The 22186-nt window shown below is 38.4% G+C and overlaps 1 protein-coding gene across 1 annotated transcript in view; it reads right to left on the reverse strand.

The window, feature by feature from the left end:
- Positions 1–22186, reverse strand: part of LOC136878560 (waprin-like protein) — a 97472-nt gene that overhangs the window by 33053 nt on the left and 42233 nt on the right. Inside the window, exons 2-3 of the mRNA XM_067152092.2 lie at positions 21764–21841; positions 3120–3287 (exon numbers count right to left, since the gene is read on the reverse strand). Of these exons, the coding sequence (XP_067008193.1) occupies positions 3120–3287; positions 21764–21841 (246 nt within the window). The remainder of the gene's footprint in view (positions 1–3119; positions 3288–21763; positions 21842–22186) is intronic.

Below are 22186 nucleotides of genomic sequence, written 5' to 3' on the forward strand. Positions count from 1 at the left end.
CTCAAAAATAAATACGCATACCAGTACTCCGCATTTAATTTAATTTTAGTACAGTACTGATGAAAATTTTTTGTTTCCTAATCCATAGCTGTTTGTAATAAACGCGTTTAATTATGCCTTCATTTTGCAACTATTTCTATTTAGAAAGGGTAGTCTATACCACATTACTGTACTTAACGTAAAAAATATATATATGACATTACAGTGTAGGTCTACTGTATATTGTCATATTTTAAAGTCTATTTTCTGCCTATTTTTAAAGCATATTTGAAGTGCCTATATTCTCTTTCAAAAACGTATTTACTTGTTTAAAAGGCCATTTTAGGTGCCTAAAACATTTTTTTAGTCTAAAATCCCAGGTCTGTATTATCAGATACATGCCGATTGTTGACTACTGCTTTCTGGCAAAGCAAGTGAAAGATGTTTGCATTCCAAATGTTTATTCAGATTTGAAGTACTTCTTTTTAAGACAATTTCTGTTTGCACATATTACATAATGTGAAATTTTCATCCACTTCTTTAAAGGACTGCTACAGGTCACTGTTCTTCCTTTTTCTAGAAAACGCCATTTCAGTCAACTTGCCTCCTAATACTGAGCTCCAGTGACAATATGCCCCCGGGCATTCCGAAATACAGGAGAAATACATGTTTGTTACTATTCTAGGAGAGTCCCGTGTACCACGATTTTTTGAACGCGCGCTTAAAAATAATACCACACTGCGAGTCAACTGACAATTTCCAGAAACTGATATTGCAAGCGATGCCGAGGATTATAAGTGTTTCAGTTGTTAATATATTCGGGAGGAATGTGCTCAATTCCTACAAATACATTATATACTGAACGATATGTTGACGTCCTTAAAAAATGAAATCAACAAATGCCCATACTGTTGGTAATCATGGAGATGCTGCTTCCTTGAACGCATCGCTTCGCGTGGATACCGTTGCGGCAGCACATGTCGTGATATCACGACTGATCACAACATCGATCACAGTCACAGTTTAGGTAGCAACATTCTAGTTCGGTATAAGGAGTTAAGAGGGCGTACGGTGATCACTTGAAGTGAAATCTTGAAATCACGGCTGATCACAGTGATAGGGTAGAAAGTAACAGTCGTTACTCGTGATTTATTAATATCAGTGAAAAAATCACAGTTCGTGAAATATCGCCCATCACTAGTCGTTACTCATCCGATGAGTGTGTCCAGCAAACTTCAGTCGTCTCTTTCTCATTTCATCAGTCAGTTCATTAATGTTTGCACATTTCTTCATTGCTTCATTTCTTCCAGATGTCACCTGTCCTTTAGGACCTAATATCTTACGTAACATTTTCCTTTCTATCTTCCCCATCTCTTTACCATCTGTTTCTCTGTTATAGGTTAGACATTCCGATGCAAACAGTGCTTCTGGCCTTATTACTGTATTGTAGTGTCTTAATTTTGTTCTTATCGACAATGATTTTTTGTTGTATACGTTTTGCGTGAGTTTGCAAGCTTATTAGCTTATTATTATTATTATTATTATTATTATTATTATTATTATTATTATTATTATTATTATTATTACATTTAACTGTTAGAACGTGGAGAAATTCGTGCCATTATCTACCACAATATGAATACTAAGTGTTGTAACAACTTTGTCATCGCTTCAGGGTAAGTTGGTTGTTTCATGATTCGTCAAAGCGAATGCTGCATTCTTCCAGTCGAACATTATGGCCCTTATTTTTCGAGAATACACATCACGTGTGTACGGGAAGGATATCCTAACGGCTCGCATTCACGTGGATGAGGCCTCCAGCCATACAATGAGGTTACCCCTCAAATTTTATTACCAAACAGCAATCCATGCTATTCCACTTACAGAGGTGCAGGTGAAAAGCCTTAATGTATTTTATCTGTATTTTACAGTAATCGTTCTTAAAATAGAAAGTATGGTTTTATCCATTATAAGGATTGCTAAACATAAAACCTGTTTTGCTTGGTTGTCTAATAAGCTTCACTAAGGATGACTGAATGCATGGAACTCCGAATTTCTTAATAACGAAAGAAATCTGAATGGCAATTTATTTATTTATTTATTTATTTATTTATTTATTTATTTATTTATTTATTTATTTATTTATTTATTTCTTTATTTATTTATTTATTTATTTATTTATTTATTTATTTATTTATTTATTTATTTATTTATTTATTTATTTATTTATTTATTTTGGCCGGACTCACTGTAAAGAGAGGGGTGGTGGTGCCCTTTTTTAATGAGTAGAATTTTTATATTCGACTACCATATGTATACGGACGGTCGCAAGTGTAAAGGGCAATATTCTGGAGAAAGACAGTGCAGGTCATCGTGGACAAAAACGTTCAAACGAACATGAATTCTATAGCGAACGGTTGTCGACATAGATCTATTTGAATGTAAACATGGAAAAACCTATTTATTTCGTGTTCTTGTATACGTAACAACAAATTTACAAGACATTTGCAGTAACACAACCTTTCAGTTTCATGTCGGATAGTTTTGTGGTCCGGTGACAACAATTTTGCTATAAGTACTAAAAATCCCACAATCTAACTTAATACATTTTTCAGTTCTTTGAAGATCACTTATTGCTCATTGAAGTTCGTAATGACGTTCCTATACACCGGCAAAAGCATCCATTACGCAAGCGGGCAGCTCCTCTCGTGTGTTAATTTCCCTTTTGTTGATCTCACCCTTCACCCAATCCCATAAATACAAAGCTAAGGTGTTGAGGTCTGGAAATCTTGGTGGCCACTAACAATACACCGATTAGGAAACGTGCTATTGACATGCTACCTCAGCAGGGGTTTCCTCGTGCTGAAGGAACATAGGAAATTGTGCGGCCAAAGGAATGCTCTTGAGCAGCTCTTTCAACGTTTACATTCATACAAGTCTATCTCGACAACAGTTTGGTATAGACTCTATCTTCATATGAACTGTTTTATTCACAATGGCCAGCACTAACATGCCCGGAAATATGATCCTTTCCTCCTGGGACACACCATATATTACACGGTTTGAGGGTATTTATCTTCTCTGTCATCGTCGTCCATTCATTATAATGTGTACAGTAGAGATGCTGAGTATGTGCTTACATGCAGTATTGCCCTTCTCCCCGAAAGATACTGCTCCTGCATGAGCACAAGATTTGGTCCCACAAGAATTGGGACAGCATTTGGATCCAGAACTGCACTCGAAGTCATTGTAACAGCGTGGGGTGCAGACCTTCACAGCGGCTGTGTAGGGGCAATGTCCAGCCCGAGCTGAAATAGAAAATAAGGTTTCTTTAGTCCTTCGCGTTGACTATTTTTTACCTTAACTGCAAAAGGCTACAAAGCATGAAATGTGCAAGAAAACAAATTAGAATCACGGAACATGTAGAAGATAAATGAAAAGAAAAAGTAATGATGTTATCGTCTTTACGTCCTACTAACTACGGTACTTTTGACGGTTTTCGGAGACGCCGCGATGCCGGAATTTTGTCTTGCGGGAGTTCTTTTAGGTTCCAGTAAATCTACTTACACTAGGCTGGCGTATTTGAGCACCTTCAAATACCACCGGACTGACCTAGCATCGAAGCTGCCATGTTGGGGTCAGGAGGCCGGCGCCTCAACCGTCTGACAACGGACCATCAATCAATGTTAAGAAAACTTGACGCCGATTTATACACCATCCGAAAGAGCACACTAAAATATATAAAACCTTCGAATATTACATCTAATCTTGCATGTATCTACGAGTTACAGGGCGGTAAAAATGTACGGGTGGGGTTTTCGGAGTGAAGTTGTTTTGAACTCCTGACGCGATGTTAGAAGGGGGCGAGAGAGAGAGAGAGAGAGAGAGGGAGACAGCACTGTGAGTGCAATGAACCATGCGAACATTGTACGCCTGTTAAACTACCTTTTCATTTCTTTACTCATAATACAGTAATCACAAAAGTAGAATTAGTTTATACATGTTTTAAAAACACTATTAAATACTAATTTACGGCTGTGTTCTAATCGTATGAGGTATAAAAAATTTAAGGTAAACATTTAAACACTGTATGTATGAATATGTACTAATTAAACAATTACATACCAATAATGTGGCAGTCGTGTTTAATCCCTTTCAACATATCGACGGTGCGCGTGAAATATCTCGTACCCCACAATGCACTTCCTATCCATTATTTTCCTTAAGACTGGTCACGCCTCCCAGCCACACATGAATATGCAGTCCATCAGAACAATATTCGCAGTGTTCATTTTCCTGTGCTGATGTGTAAAGGAAAATGAACATTAAATACGTTATTCTGTAGAAGTGCGTAAATACTTCACGAATATATACATTTCTACAGTACGGTACAATAAGGTTCATTTTCCTTTACTTACTGGCATAGGAAAATGAATCCAGCTAACATTGATCTGATGGACTGCATACCCTTGTGTGGCTGGGAGGCGTCACCAAGTCTTAAGGAAAATAATAGATAGAAAGAGCATTGTGGGATAAGAGGCACTGCACGCGCACCGTCGATATTCAATCTCCTGTGATTGATAATGGAAATTAAGAAAAAAATGTTCGAAACACAATAGCTTCTTGCACCAGCAACATTTGAATAAAGAAAGCTGATCACAATTACCATTGTCCTCCCTCTTCGCAAGTGCCAGTTCCTTTTCTAATACAGTAGTCTGTGCTATTTTCAAAATTTTATTCGTGCTAATTAGGCCCGCTAATTTCCACCAATGTCTATGTGACAAACAGAAGCGTGGTAAACATTCTTGATTGTAGATCAATGAGATACGTTTGATAATATTGTTACGCTATTGTAAGTTCAGGGGCTGTCTGGCCGAAGCGATAAAGGCGTGCTCGGTTCACCCGGCATGACGTGGGTTCGATTCCCAGTCAGGAAGTCGTAAAATTTAAGAAACGAGATTTCCACTTCCGGAGGTGCACATGGCCCTGAGGTTCACTCAGCCTACACCAAAAATGAGTACCAGATTAATTCCTCGGGGCGAAGGCGACCGGGCGTAGAGCTAACCACTCGACCCCACTAAGTGCAGCGGTAGAAGCCTGTATCTTCTACCCCTCCAGGGGCATTTATGGCCTGTACGGAGATGACTTGGCTTTGCTTTGCTTTGTTGTAAGTTCACATCGATATTATTTAACATAACGAAAACTGGTATGTCAGTCCATTGTTTTGAACATTTTTAAAAAAATAGCCTGTCTAACGGTTGTAATTCAGATGTTATTTTCGCTGGAATGACTTGCACTTTTAACTTTTCAGGTTCATAAATTATTTAATGAAAGTACTACATACATACATAATCATTATAGACTGTTATGCCTTTCAGCGTTCAGTCTGCAACCCTCTGTGAATTTACTAAACGTCGCCACAATCCTCGATTTGCAACTAGTATTGTGGCCTCATTTAGTTCTATACCTCTTATCTTTAAATCGTTAGAAACCGAGTCTAACCACCGTCGTCTTGGTCTACCTCTACTTCTCTTACCCTCCATAGCAGAATCCATTATTCTCCTAGGTAACCTAACCTCCTCCATTCGCCTCACATGACCCCACCACCGAAGCCGGTTTATGCGTACAGCTTCATCCATTGAGTTCATTCCTAAATTAGCCTTTATCTCCTCATTTCGAATACCATCCTGCCATTGTTCCCATCTGTTTGTACCAGCAATCATTCTTGCTACTTTCATGTCTGTTACTTCTAACTTATGAATAAGACATCCTGAGTCCACCCAGCTTTCGCTCCCGTAAAGCAAAGTTGGTCTGAAAACAGACCGATGTAAAGATAGTTTCGTCTGGGAGCTGACTTCCTTCTTACAGAATACTGTTGACCGCAACTGCGAGCTCACTGCATTAGCTTTACAACACCTTGATTCAATCTCACTCACTATATTACCATCCTGGGAGAACACACTACCTAAATACTTTAAATTATCGACCTGTTCTAGCTTTGTATCACCAATCTGACATTCAATTCTGTTGAATTTTTACCCACTGACATCAATTTAGTCTTCGAGAGGCTAATTTTCATACCATACTCATCACACCTATTTTCAAGTTCCAAGATATTAGGCTGCAGGCTTTCGGCACAATCTGCAATTAAGACCAAGTCGCCAGCATAGGCCAGACTGCTTACTACATTTCCACCTAACTGAATCCCTCCCTGCCATTTTATACCTTTCAGCAGATGATCCATGTAAACTACGAACAGCAAAGGATAAAAGATTACAGCCTTGTCTAACCCCTGTAAGTACCATGAACCAATAACTCATTCTACCATCAATTCTCACTGAAGCCCAATTGTCAACATAAATACCTTTGATTGCTTTTAATAATCTAACTTTAATTTCATAGTCCCCCAGTATGGCGAACATCTTTTCCCACGGTACCCTGCCATATGCTTTCTCTAGATCTACGAAACATAAACACAACTGCCTATTCCTCTCGTAGCATTTTTCAATTACCTGGCGCATACTGAAAATCTGATCCTGACAGCCTCTCTGTGGTCTGAAACCTCACTGGTTTTCATCCAACTTCCTCTCAACGACTGATCGCACCCTCCATTCCAAGATGCCAGTGAATACTTTGCCTGGTATACTAATCAGTGAGATACCTCGATAGTTGTTGCAATCCTTCATGTTCCCTTGCTTATAGATAGGTGCAACTACTGCTTTTGCCCAATCTGAAGGTACCTTACCAACACTCCATGCTAATCTTACTACTCTATGTAGCCATTTCATCTCTGCCTTCCCACTATACTTCACCATTTCAGGTCTAATTTCATCTATTCCTGCTGCTTTATGAAAATGGAGTTTATTTACCATCCTTTCCACTTCCTCAAGCGTAATTTCACCTACATCATTTTCCTCCTCCTCATGAGCTTGGTTGTTCGCAACATCACCAGGATGATTTCCTTTTACATTGAGATGATGTTCAAAATATTCCCTACACCTCTCCAGTGATTCCCTGGGATCGATTATGAGTTCACCCGAATTACTCAAAACACTGTTCATTTTATTTTTCATTCCCTTCCTAAGATTCTTTATTACGGTCCAGAAAGGTTTCCCTGCTGCCTGACCTAGCCTTTCCAGGTTGTTACCAAAATCTTCCCACGTCTTCTTTTTGGATTCAACAACTATTTGTTTTGCTCTGTTTCTTTCATCTACGTACAAATCCCTGTCTGCCTCGGCCCTTGTTTGGAGCCATTTCTGATAAGCCTTCTTTTTACGTTTACAAGCTGCTCTCACTTCATCATTCCACCAAGATGTTCGCTTTTTCCCATCTTTACACACAGTTGTCCCTAGGCATTCCCTTGCTGTTTCTACTACAGCATCCCTGTATGCCACCCATTCACTTTCTATATCCTGAACCTGCTTACTGTCCACTGTTAGAAACTTCTCACTAATCATATCCATGTACTTCTGTCTAATTTTCTCGTCCTGGAGATTTTCTACCCTTATTCGTTTGCAGACAGATTTCACTTTCTCTACCCTAGGCCTAGAGATACTTAGTTCACTACAGATCAGATAGTGGTCTGTATCATCGAAAAATCCACGGAAAACTCGTACATTCCATAACAGATTTCCTGAATTTGAAGTCTGTTAATATATAATCTATTATGGAACTGGTACCCCTAGCCTCCCATGTGTAGCGGTGAATAGCCTTATGCTAGAAGAATGTATTCGTGACAGCTAAACCCATACTAGCACAGAAGACCAGCAAACGCTTCCCATTCCCATTAGCTTCCATATCTTCCCCACATTTACCAATCACCCTTACATATCCTTCAGTTCTATTCTCAAACCTCGCATTGAAATCGCCCATTAGCACTATTCTATCCTTGCTGTTAACCCTGACCACGATGTCACTCAATGCTTCATAAAACTTGTCAACTTCATCCTCATCTGCACCCTCACATGGTGAATACACGGACACAATTCTAGTCCTAATTCCTCCAAGTGACAAATCTACCCACATCATTCGCTCATTTACGTGCCTAACAGAATTTTTACAAGTTTATATTGTGGATTATCAAGCTGTTTGCGCGAGCTTCCATTAATTTTTTAAACACCAACTCGTACAACCACTTATATTTATACGTAACTATTACACTATAAGATGGCTTGCCAATATAATCCGCTTTTGCAATATCTTCCTTAAAACTGTACAACCTGCTTCTCGTGCTTCAATTGATATCTGTTTTTTATAGAGTTCCATGACAAGTGAGGAAATGTTTTCTTTGGCTTCCGCTTCTTAGCACTTAACCATGCGTTTATAATCTTTATTTTTTTTATTCCAGTGACCATTCTACTCTACTGTATGTGGACCTTCTGATGTTGATTCCTGTTTTGATGAAGGTGAAGTAGGATAAAACTTATGAGTATTATATTACACTGTCTATTCATTCCTCAGTTTATCCATCATTTTAGTATTTAATATGCATCACATTTAGCATATCAACCAAAACTTTTTAACAATAACCAACAACCGGATTACAAAATCTTGCTTATTCCTTCTTTGGAGATTCGTATTCGTCGGGCACTGACACTGTTTCAAATACTGGTTCGCATTCATTAATATCCAAAGTCTGCGTATATATTATTTCTGTATCAGGCTCTAATATATATACTAAATACTGAAACATTGTCGCATCTTCTTTGGTTAAAACAGAGAACTGGAAATTATTTTCTTTAAATTGATTATACAGTATTTCACCGCGTAAGAGTGATAGTTTTTATAGGTAGAAGCTTACTTCGGAACGACCCGTACACAACTCAGGATACCTCACTCCACTCATAGTGCTGTCTCCTCTCTCTCTCTCTCTCTCTCTCTCACACACACACACACACACACACACCTCTCTTTACATCGCGCCAGTAGTTCAAATTAATTTCATTCCGATTGGACACTGACAATCCCCACCCGCACATCTTTACCACCCTGTAACTCGTGGATACATGCACGATAGGATGTAAAATTCGACGGTTATACATATTTCAGTGTGCTCTTTCGGACGGTGTATAAATCGGTTTCAAGTACCCTTAACATTGATTGATGGCCCCTTGTGAGCCACTCAGCCCGGCTCATAATCATAAGAATATGTTAATAAACGTTAAACATCATAATCTAACACTTGACATAGAAACTGCTTGCGACAAAATCCCCTTAGGCCTACCACATAGATAAATAATAAAAAACGTAGCCACCAACGAAGCCCTAAACATAGTTACACAAGAAAATTCCACCAAACAACCGTATTGTACCACTCAGTACTCCGCATTGAAAACGGTTAAGAACAAAATAAAAAACGACAACTTAATCGTCACAAAAGTAGATAAAGGGAGCACAACAGTCATAATGAAGAAAGACGAGTACATACAAAAAACAATAGAATTCATCAACAACAATGAAATTCAAGAACTACAGCGCTACCCAACAAATAAATTTCAGAACAAAATAAAACAAGCTATCAAGGAAACAGACTATACTCACAAAACAAGAAAAAGCCTTACAATAAAAAATCTCAAACTCTCCACATTAAGAGCCCTCCCCGAAATACACATAAACTCGTGTCCCATTAGAACAATAGCAAATTTTAAAGATGAACCAAGTTAAAATTTAAGCAAACAACTCAATTAAATTCTAAAAGAAAAAATCTCACTTAAAGAAGAAAGATAAATTAAAACCAGCCCTGAACTAATTAAACTAAAAATAACAGAGAGTACATGTATGATATCCTTTGACACCACCACCATGTACACCAATGTACTAATAGATGAATCCATTAAATTACAGAAAATATTCTAAAAGAAAACACTTCACTACAGGAAACCAAAGAAATTATTAATCTCCTTAGAACAACATTAAAACAAAATTGCTTTACTTTCAACGACAAAATATATTGTCAAAAAGAAGGGTTAGCTATGAGCCCCACCATTACCAGGTATAATAACCAATATTTTTCTAAATAACTTCGAAACATTTTCTTAACCTGCCAGCATTCTAAAGGAATCTTATACTGGAGTAAATACAGAGATGACGCGTTATGCATACACGATAGTGACGTCACTAATGCACAGCAGTTATTAAACATACTAAATTCCTTACAACACAAGTCGATCAGGTCCACAATGGAACCAGATACTAACAAGAAAATAAACTATTTTGACATCACAATCAGTAAGAATAATGACAACCTGTCATATAAAGTATACAGAAAGCCCACTCAGTCAGACGTCACACTCTATTGACAACGAATCGAACCACCCGTACACACACAAAGCCACAGGACTGAATACAATGATACACAGAGAGCTATTTCCATACCAATGAGCACAACGGATGTCAATGAAGAGATACAAATAATTAAACAAATCGCGAAAGAAAACAACCACCCTCCGCGTACAGTAGATAAACTATTAAATAAACAAAAGAAGTTAACAATAATACATACAAAGCAGCTAATATTACCAAAAATTAAGGCATAAAAGTAGCCTTTAGAACGAACAACACACTGCAGACACACATCAGCAAATGTAACCTAAACAAAAAAAGACCCTTTCTCCAAGTCAGGAGTCTATGAACTCAAGTGCCAAGAACCCGACTGCAATGTCACATATATAGCCCAAACAAGACGAAATCTCCACAAAGAGCACAAAAACACAATCAGATATAGTCGGCATTCAGCCTTTGGAGATTACATATATGACTAGAGCCCGGATTTCCATGCAAATGGATGTTTCTAAGTAAGCTGGTTACGCCTCTGAAACTTTGCAAATATTAGTTTTATGGCTTAACGATTCCAAATAACCATTTTTTCCTGCGTATTTGCATGTTTTGGCCCTTTTAGGAGAAAATTCATGTATAATGCATATATTGAAGATTTTCTATTTAATAGCGAATATTTGGACGTTTTAGACTGCATAATATGACTTTTCTGCTGACTTTGGCGCATATATAATATTAACTTTTATGAATATTGGTATGCAAAATTTGGGACCATTTTTCCACATCATACAGTATGTCTGCTACTGAGAGACAGAGAGAATGTATTCCTGGCATCTTATCTGACAACCAAAATTAGTACATAAGGTACAGATCCTATAAACCAATTAACCTATTTGCTTTACGTCGCGCTGACACAGATAGGTCTTATGGCGATGATGGGACGGTAAAGGCCTATGAATGGGAAGGAAGTGGCCGTGGCCTTAATTAAGGTACAGCCCCAGCATTGCCTGGTGTGAAAATGTAACCAGCTTGCGTAAACATTGACGTACGCCGGGAGTCCCCACGTCGATCTCTGTAATTCTTAGGAATAAGGTGCCCCAGTTATATATGGCTATAAATTGAACCTTAAATTGTGCATTACTCATTGATTGCTGATTTGTTCGTCTATGTTAGACGATTTCCATGCAAATACATGTTTCTAAGTAACAAAACTTGTATCACACTTCTGTGATGCCGCGTTACTGAGATAGCAGCTTACAAACCTTCGTTTTGCTCTGAACCTTCAGTTGTTATTGTGGAATTTCCTACCCGAAACTCTCACTCGGCACATGTCTTTGTTTTCGCATCAGGCAATCGTTACCAGTTATTAAGGACATTCAGAAGTGTCTGCAATCATCGCAAGGAGAAGTAGCTGCGGCAGCTAGAGATAGATCGAACAAAGTAATCCGTTCAAATCCTGACTTTGAATTCGTCAAATTCATATAAGACGCAGTGGTGAAAATGCAGAACACATACAATTTGACCTCACTTTGTCCCAAATGTCTTCATTTAAGTATACACCTGTCGCTTCTTGTGACGTAGAAAGACCATTTTCTGTGTTTAAGAATATGCTGACAGATAAACGAATGAGCTTAAATCAAGACAATTTGGAGAAATTAGGTAGTTGTAGAGTGTTTCAAAAGGAACTGAATTTTGATAGTGCATATTTTCCAGTGTATTTTACATGTTTTGCCATATGATGGTGCATGAATGCATGCATATTTTGAAATTTGATAGTCCATGGAAATCCGGGCTCTCTATATGACGGTTCACACCATTTCACAGACATCAACACAGATTTAAAAATTTTACACACCGAAACATTTTCTTTTAAAATCTTAGAGTATTAAGGAAGCAATCGAAATTGACATTGCAAAAAAGCAAACGAAACCTAAATGACCATACACATTTAAAAATTTCCCCCCCTACTTACTTAACATCTGGACGACACCCATTTTACATTAGCGCTTAATGAATCCTACAGAAGGAAATCTCTGACTTAAATGTCTGGAATGTGGGTTAGGATATTCTTATCTGTAGTAAATTTCGCCACGAAACGATTTTTAGATGATTAGTTATCACTAAAAATAACTTCTTTCAAGAAACTCTGCAATTCAGTTCCATACTTTATTTGGTCAAATGATTAGCTTGAATCGAATTTCTACGTAGTACACAAAATACATTTCCCAAAATCTTCACCGCATAACATGACGAGCGCAGAAAATTGAGCCCGGGACCTTCTGAACTGATCCAGAACTGCCAACCATTCAGCCAAGGAGCCAGACGAAGGAAAACGGATAACCTGTACCCTCCATCAAATACTGGAATCACAGAGCACACATGTTTTCGAATCCCAATAAATGATAAAAATGGCCCATTAATAAAGTCACCTACGTGTGAGAACATGAAGACACTTGTGGGAGTGAAGCTTCCACTATCCGTTATCTCGGCAATTACTGTGATATAGTGCTTAGCTGAATGTCTGGCCACTTTTACCTCAGGTGTTAGTTGAGTGGACCCTAGGGTTAAGTGCCTCTCCAGATGTAGAAGTTCTGTTACTAAATTTTTCATCTTTTCAAGGGATCGAGCCCATGTCCTTCCCGGTGAAACAGGCACACCTTTATTGTGTCGCTTAGGTAGTCCCCAATAACAACAACAACAACATGAATAATAATAATAATAATAATAATAATAATAATAATAATAATAATAATAATAATAATAATAATAATATGGCATTCTACAAAGTAAGAAGGTAAATATTTGGACTTCAAAACTATAGAAGATAAAAACAAAAAACATTAGATCCGCTAAGAGAAATTATGAAAAATTCCTTTTCAATTATATTGAAGACGACTTCCAGAAAAACAACCCAAAATATTTGTAAAATTTTCAAACTAAATTAATGAAGTTTGATGATGCTTGTTGTTTTAAGGGGCCTAACATCGAAGGTCATCGGCCCCGTAACAAACATTAATCATGCTCCAAAATTACTAAACACAAGATACGGCAGAATCAAGAGAGTAAATAAATTTAAGTACCTAGGGAAATAATACAGCCGAACAAATGAGATATCCAAACAAAAAAGAGCTCAGAAAATGGATTTGCCTTATCAACTGACAAAAGGCATTTACAATAAAACGTCACTTTCTGTAAGAACAAAAATTCAACACTGGGCTGTTCAATCTTAAACAAAAAAGGAGACTTAAAAAATAGAGAAAAAGGATAGGAAAGTATTAGGGAAGAAACTTGGACCAAGAAAAGTTGGAAGTACATGGATGAGAAAGAGTAATAAAGAAATATACAGTCAAACCGAAAAAAAATTTGATGGCCAGAGGAAAAGAAGAATTTCTTTGTCACTTGGTCCGAATGAATCCATAAAGACCGATTAAAAATACCATTTTGACAAAAATCCCAAAACACAAATAAGTTGGTTCATCAAAGTGAAAAGGGATTTAGCAGAAATGGTTACGAAAGCAGACACTCTAGAAAGGCCTATATTTCGGGGGTTTTCAGGTAAAAGTCAGAAATCATGCAACTGTCTGGACGGATGAAAGAAGAGAACACAGTGAAAGGATGAAGAAATACTCGAGAGAACGAAAATCAAGGGGATAAAAACATGAAGTTATTTTACGTGGTCCATATATGGCCGAAATCGAAGAAACAATAGAAGAAGAAAAAGAATTTACACTTTGAAGAACACTGTGAAACCGCACGATAGAACGAGAGATAAGATAGATGTGTTAATAAGTTGAATATGTTAAAATAAGACGCACAGATAAGGACAGACCGCGAATATCCTGAGTCGTTGGCCTCAGTGGTTTCGTAACCAAATACTGATATTATCAACTAAGGGACAAGCAGAATTTCTTCAAAGAATATGCGAGAAAATCACGCACATGCTATTTCTCAACATAATAGAAATAAAATATAATACGCGAAGTTACTTGTTTTTTTTAATTAAATATTACTTTTAAAATTTCACCGAACAGAGTGGCCACGCATAATAACGCGTTACAGCTACGGAGCCAATCTCCGCATTCAGTAGACGAGTGGGTTCGAACCCTACCGTCGGCTATCCTGAGAATGATTTGCTGTAATTTCCGATTTGCATTTCCAGGCGACGTTAAACCACTCGGAAATAAGTTTCGACAAAACAGGTTTAACTGTTCAGTGGTTATCCTTGGACATTATAATCTTTTGCTGGCTTGACTTGGGAAAAATTAATGGTATCTCCTAGTAGGGAAAAGAGTGTTCTTTCCACCACCCAACGTTTCGTAAATGTATACAACATATCCATTAGTTACAGACCGAGCTTGATAGCTGCAGTCGCTTAAGTGCGGCCAGTATCCAGTATTCGGGAGATAGTGGGTTCGAGCCCCACTCTCGGCATCCCTGAAGATGGTTTTCCGTGGTTTCCCATTTTCACACCAGACACATGCTGGGGCTGTACCTTAATTAAGGCCACGGCCGCTTCCTTCCCAATACTATCCCTTTCCTGTCCCATCGTCGCCATAAGACCTATCTGTGTCGGTGCGACTTAAAGCCAATAGCATTAGTTATTGATTGAGAGCGACAGTATTCGAAAGAAAGAAATTGTACAATCCATTGTTGGTCCTTCTGTCCTAGAAAATTTGCTTGAGTCTGGATTATCATTCTTCTTAACCAATCCTTGATAGAACTTGGAAACTGAAATTTTCGGAGCTCCGGGGTCTGAATCCCAGCGAAGACAGTGGCGGTCTTGAGTGTATTATTTCTGCATATGGCGTCAAAACAATATCCTATTCCAAAAATAAAAAATAAAAACTCATTGCTGATATACAATACTTTTCAGTGTGAAAACGTTCGCTTCTTGTATGTAGAACGCTTTCATTTAATGCATGCATGCTACCTGGATCTGCTGTGTAGTGATGTACTTAGAATCGCTTCTTACACATTACGCATGTATACTACGTAAAGCATGATACGGTGGGTAGTATAAGCCGAGGGGCAAACGAAACTACCACCTATCCCACAAACATAGCACTCCAATTTAATCTCCTCCCTTGCAAAAACAATTCGCTAATTTGCTTAAAAAGTCATATTTTACAAACTGCGGACATCAATCCCTGTGTACTTATCTCCAGAACACCATACACCGGGTGGTACAACTGCCCCTATTCACTCAGTTTTATGCAACCCGCACAAAAATATTGACTGGCCACTCACAACAGTGTCTCGTCTTACTACGCTTTCTATAATTCGTTTATTCGTGTCAACCAAATCAGCATTAATAATAAAACACCGAATGGTGGTAAAGATTCGTGAAAATTCTGTACCATAGAATATGATAGCTGAATGACTAAGAAGTAGTATTGACATAACGGGAAATGGCAATTCGTGATTGCCGAGCGTGCTAAAAGTTAGAGAAGGTGCTCGTTAGTCGGAAGTTCGAGCCCAATGTAGAACGAATATTTTATTACGTTACTAGTACGTAAGCCTGTCTTCTACAGTCGACATTACTATCTATAAAGTAATGGGAGATTTTAAATGGACTGTTAATATATCCTGTGTTTAATATTACACTTTCCAGGTTTTATACGGCATTTGGATGGAATGACAACAGGTATTATAGTATTTCCTTACAAACAAATGAGTGAAGGTGTAGCTTGGAGTTGTATTTTTAGGTCTTATGGATATGAGTACTCTTGAAAAAGATATGTACAACTGTCCGAAACACTGGGAAGATTCATCCCAACTCTAAAGTTTGTTCTGGTGGCTTATTCATTGTGACGGAAAAGGCTAAATTTAGAGAAAATTGTCTCCATTTAAGAACGAATGGTATTCCCGGATTCACAGGTGCCAAATCTATTCTCCTTAGCCTGTCTTAACTTCTGCATGAACGATATTTTTGTCAAGCTTCCGTAGATTCAATCTCGTTCCATTGTACAAACCAGCTTTATTAACTTCAGTAACATCAACGCACACTATAGAGTCAATGGCAATGTACGTTATTTGGTCATCTTTCAGGATATTTAAAACCTACTGACTGATTACGTTAACTTGTTTGCTTTTTGGGCAAAAAATTGGTACTTTGGAAAACATTGTACTCTCACTTGGATGAAAAGAAGAACCAAATGAATCTCGTAGATTATTTTTTGAAATCAGGTTTTGTTGAATTGCGATAGTGCCATTTGGATTAGTTCTTCATATTGAACCCTTTAAGGCCCTTCGAAGGATACCTACCTTCCGTACGTATCAGCAATCTGCATGGGATATTTCTCTTGGGTCGCTTACGGGTTCCTGGTCACTTTCTTAAGTAAGAGGTGGGTTTCAGTAATTTAAAACTAATGTCTACAACTAGTGAACTCGACGACCGTTTAAATCAAAATTTTAGGTTTATTGACCATTTGAAACAAAATATGAAAACTTGTGACATTTCACAACAGCTGATCAACGAACACATCGTGAATTGTAAAGCAGCTAAGAAATATCGATAAACGAATACGAAAATGTTGAACCTCCAATTTTTAAATTCAAAAATGTCTGCGTTTTACAAATTGCAGTCTTGTCAGGAATTACTCCTCTAATTTTGAGATTGGCTATTGCAATTTCCGGTAATGTTTTCCGGCTGGACAATTCATTAAAAAATTGAGAAATTAAGCTGATGCTGGCGCCTGTATCCAACAAACAGCTCACCTTAAAGTAACAGATCCTGACATTAATGATCGTAAACTCCCTGATTTTCCTAACCTCCTCTCTGAGGTGGTCTTCACCCGGTTGGATAATCCATGAGTCGACTTGGGCTACTATCCAGCCGTCCTGAGAAATATATTCAGGCTGTACGTGGGGATTCTGTATCGTAACTACAGTACTGCTGGAAATTTGGCGTTGTTTTTTCTATCATTTTACGAATTTGGGTTTCCGTCAAAATGAGGTGCGCTAGAATTAAGATTGTTACTCTGATGGTATGTCTTCCGTATTGCCCCCATATCGGATAAATCTGCGGCTCCTACACAGTGTTCACTTCTCTTTGATGAATACTCTCCTTCCCCTTGTCTCGTTCCGTATCTGCCCCAAGTTCTCTTAAGTATTGATCGCCTTCCCTTCTTGTCTCCTCAGGTCCATGCCAACGATCAGGACGTCTGGAATTATCATAACCATTCTATTTCCTATTCTGCACATTCCCACGATGGTATCTACAGTTGCGATCTGAGTTTCCATGGTTCCTGCCCTGATTCCGTCTCCACTGCTCCCAACGTCTGCCCCACGCTTCATGGTGATACCTAAGCTGTTCCCAATTCCTTCTCCCTTGGTTTGGTTTTGCTTCGAATCGTCACCCATTGTTCGAAAATCTAGGTGCCTGGGAAACCTCCGTATCTGGTATATCACCGTGGCTATGGTCAACCACATTTACTTGGTGTTCTGACTGCCTTGCTATCGTGGTACTGATTGATGATGATGAGTATTATCTAACTAACGAAGTATCAGCTCTGCCTGCATAGGTTTTTCAGCTTTAGCAGCGATTAATACCCTCTGAACGTCAGGTGGAAACTGTTTTGTATCGCCTGAACGAGTTCCTCTTGACTTAGAGCCGATTCCAATTCGCGGAAGTTGTCTTATTTCCATAAGAAATATTCAGAATATTTGGTTGGACCTGCAGTGTTATATCTGCGAGAGTACAACCCTAACCTAAAATTTTGCTGTAGTTCTGAATTCCAAAATTGATTTCAGAAAACTGTCTGGAATTCGTCGAACGAATCAAAATAGTAACGGAAACCTTTATACCACAAAAGCGCAACTCCGTCTAGATATCGCTCTACAGTCCTCAATTGCCTGTCCTCAGGTATTCGGTTATCCCTGATGTATTCCGTCAACACTTTTAAAAGTCCCTTTGGAGTTTGAGGACCAATACCGTCTAACTTCTAGGATTGATCTTCCTTGAGCCTAATCATGTTGATTACATTGGTGAGATGCTGTCCCTGAGAGTGAGTAGAAGTATCAAAACTTCCATTTCCTGCACGGTGCATAGGGCTACTGATGTGACTGGGATTATTGAAGGGAACGTCTGGGGTGCTGTGTGATTTGTCAACCACATCATCTAATTTTAGCCTGGATTCCCACGATGTTACTCAATAAGCCACTCAGCTCCAGTTTCTGAGCACTGACCTCCCCCTTAAATGAATCTAATTTATTTTTTGCTAGTGGCTTTACGTCGCACCGGCACAGATAGGTATTATGGCTACGAATCTAATTTCTTGTCTGTCTCTTCATGAATAGCAGTTAGTTCGTCACTCAGAAGTATAACTCTATCTTGGGTATCCTTGAGTTGTTTAGATAAGTCTCACTTTGTATCACATAAGTCCTTTCCTATTTCCTCTACGTCGACTTGGATATCCTTGATATTCTTAAATGTCTGCTCCTTCCTCTTCCTCAGTAGTTCGGAGTATTTTTTTTCGCCAACTTGGATACGTTTGCCTACAGTTGCATTAACCTCTTTCTGGCCTACTCTAGTGTTGACCGTAGCTATCTCTTTCGATAACGCCTCGTTTTGCTCTTGCTTCTCAGTGAACATTTTGGATTTATCCTCCTCACATGAAGTGTTAATTTTCTCTACCTGTGTTTTCAAATCCGCCCTGAGTTCAGTTTGATATATCATTAATTCCTTATGTAATCTTTGCTTTCTTTTAAGTGTTTATCAAGTTCCTCCTTGATTCCATCCTGATTCTCACTAAGTACTCGATGTAATTCGCGAGTTTCTGCAAACTGCTAGTTAATCTTGATATTAAAGTCAGCCTGAGCTTTATTTCTTTGTTCTAATTGTAAATCCAGCTCACCTATTGAACCATTCTGTTCATTACTTAATAGGCGATATTTAACGCAGTTGTAATATTGCGCAACATGACGCCAAATATAAGGACGCGATGAAGTATAGAACGCGGGAGCTTGGAGGTGGTTCCCTAGGCAGGGTGTGACCATGCATGAGTGAAACAGAAGATATGCTGGAGAAGGAAAGAGAGATAAGAATTTTGTTTTGGGAAGTACCATGCCACCTAAACAACATTTAAAGCGGGAATAGTCAGGTTTACCACGTCACGGGAATCGAGGGATATCTCTTCTACATGGGGGTTTTCCAGAATGAGTGCGTGGTGTTGTACAAGTTCCTTGCACTTTTCTCAGAAACAATTGAGCCTATAGATATAACGTGTGTTGTGGGTGTTATGATAGTACAGTTAATAGCTCCGTGTTGCGTTTATTATCACAACCCCGTATGATGTACAGTATATATAATGATCATTCAACATAAATGATTTCATAAGTCAGGTTTAGCAGGTGGAAAGTGTTGCAATGGGTGTATTGTTTGTTAATATTGTGAAAGTGCTGGGAATCCATTTCTATTCAGGAACTTGGTAATTCCATCTATGTAGGAAGTTTGTATGGGCCACCGCTACCTCGCTGCAGTAAGCAGTGGGAGGAGTTCGTGACGACAAATGAAGACTAAAATGAAGTGAAGACTACTTAAGTGGAGTACACGTTGGCTAAGACACTCTCCATTGTTACAACAGGGTGTTTGTCGTCACTATTCGCTGTATAGTTGGAACGGCTGGTTGTTTTACTGTTGTAGTACACTAGTTGTTAACAGTTGACCACATTTGTTATTCGTTCATGAGCTGGTTTCATACCTGGTCAAGACGAAACTCATCATAATTATGGCGGGTATTTAGAAAAGTAAACAGTAAATTTTCAACAAGTGTTCGTATCAGCGAAAGATTTACTAAAATTAAGTAATGTACTGTAAAAACACTGCAATATTACAGCGGTTCAAGTTGTGTATACAGGCTATACACAACCAAAGTAAAGGGTGTCGACATTTCTATGTTCGCCGTTGTTCCAAACGATTACTACAAATGGTGACCAGCTCCATGGCTAAATGGTTATCGTGCTGGGCTTTGGTCCAAGGCGTCCTAGGTTTGATTCCCAGCTGGTCATTGGTTAATTCTCTCGCGGGTCGGTGTTCAACATTAAAATTAGTTTGGACATCATCCTCACAGACGCGCAGATCGTCTACAGGCATGAATTCGAAAGACCTGCACCAGGCCTCTTCGGAGGCCATACACCATTTCGTTCTATAACACAAGACAGTTTATCAGGAAATGATTTTCTCACGCATTTTACTTCAGGTTATATTAAGGAGAACGTCCTAGTTTGTTTTGAAACTAGGGTTCGGTTTATGCGTATAATAACAAAAAAGCGTCTGCGTGAACTGTTAAAAATATACCTAGTTATTTCAGGGACAGTATGGGGAAGTTATTTCAGGTAGTGTAGTTAACGAAAGTACAGCTCCCTACCCTTCTAGTCGTTTTCAGAGGGTTGGGTAAGTTTCAAAGCAGATATATCAAAACACAGAATGTGCACGCCTTGAGAGAAGAGAATTTCATCATGTATTATATTTCAAGGGATTCACTTTGATGAATTCTAGCGCCCATTTATGGACTTTTAAATTTTATTATTATTATTATTATTATTATTATTATTATTATTATTATTATTATTATTATTATTATTATGTGAAGTATAAATTAATGCCCAACTGTAAGCCAAGTGATACAAAGATAAAATTACATGGCGACCAATATGATTGCAGGTATATTACAGTATCCAAAGGGTTTATATCTATAATTGATAATTTGATAATAATTAAGTCTGATAAAATATCAAATGTGAGAAAGATGCGACACAATGATCTCATTCTTCCTTTCAGTGACTATACGTGAAGGTTTTCAAGTAAATTTATCTACAATTAGATATTCATAGATACTTCTCCATATTCAGTAGTGAATAGTAAAATACTTTCAGAAAGAATTTGATTCAATATTCTTGTTCTATTATGAAAAATATTCATAGTTATTTTTCTTTCTGAGTAAGCGAGAGAAGATATTTACGAAACGTCAAAAAATTAGGCAGCTTTTCTCGTTTCATACCGCATCAAGACTATCTAGATATTCTAGGGCATAAAACAATTAAAATATTAAGATCATAACTGATTAATTTGAAGCTAGTATGTTTTGAATAATTACTTACCCTTCTCTGTCTGTCTGTTAGGTCATCAGCCCAGAGGCTGGTTGGATCCTCAAATAGCATCACCAAAGGCTATGCAGTTATAGGGAAACCACAAAAACCAATGGCAGTACCAAAATGAGGCGTACTAGGCAAGATGAGGAGTGAGGCAGTTTGCCATTGCTTTCCTCACTGGGCCAGACAGTGCTATTGTACCACAACTAACCCTATGAGCAACACCTTTCATGACACTCTGACACACTGGTTGTGCTCTGAATGTCATTAATCAGCACCACCCATACCCCAACAGCTTCCATACTGTCACAGCCATGGATGAGACTGGGACTTCAGTGGAAGCTACACTTTGATCTGGCCTGTGCCAAGAGACGGATGCAACAATATGAAAATGAAAGGCAGGTACATACATACTTACAGCCAATTTGAGCAGATGACTCATCCACCAATGCTAAGAGCACAGAGAGTGCGGCAATGGAAACGATGATCTTGAAATCTGTGAACAGAAACCGGGATGAAAATGAAAATCCACAGCCTATTTCCAGTTTCAATCGTGTCAATATGTATATATTATTACTACGAGGGCTGCAAATACAGTAGTGGCAATATTGACAGAACGCAATATTTCATGAATTAACAAGTAAAATTACATTACATTCCTTCACTGTAGTCGCCCTCAGAGTCTATTGCCTTCTACCAAATGTCGGGAAGCCATTGGGGACCGTTGGTAAGAGATTCTATGATGATGACAGCGCGGAGCGCTCTACTATGGGGAGTACAGATGCCATGTCAGGAAATCGGTGGCCTCGGAGGGGTTCCTTCAATTTCGGAAACAGGTCGA

The sequence above is a fragment of the Anabrus simplex genome, chromosome 1, assembly GCF_040414725.1.
Source record: "Anabrus simplex isolate iqAnaSimp1 chromosome 1, ASM4041472v1, whole genome shotgun sequence".
NCBI classification, from domain to species: domain Eukaryota; kingdom Metazoa; phylum Arthropoda; class Insecta; order Orthoptera; family Tettigoniidae; genus Anabrus; species Anabrus simplex.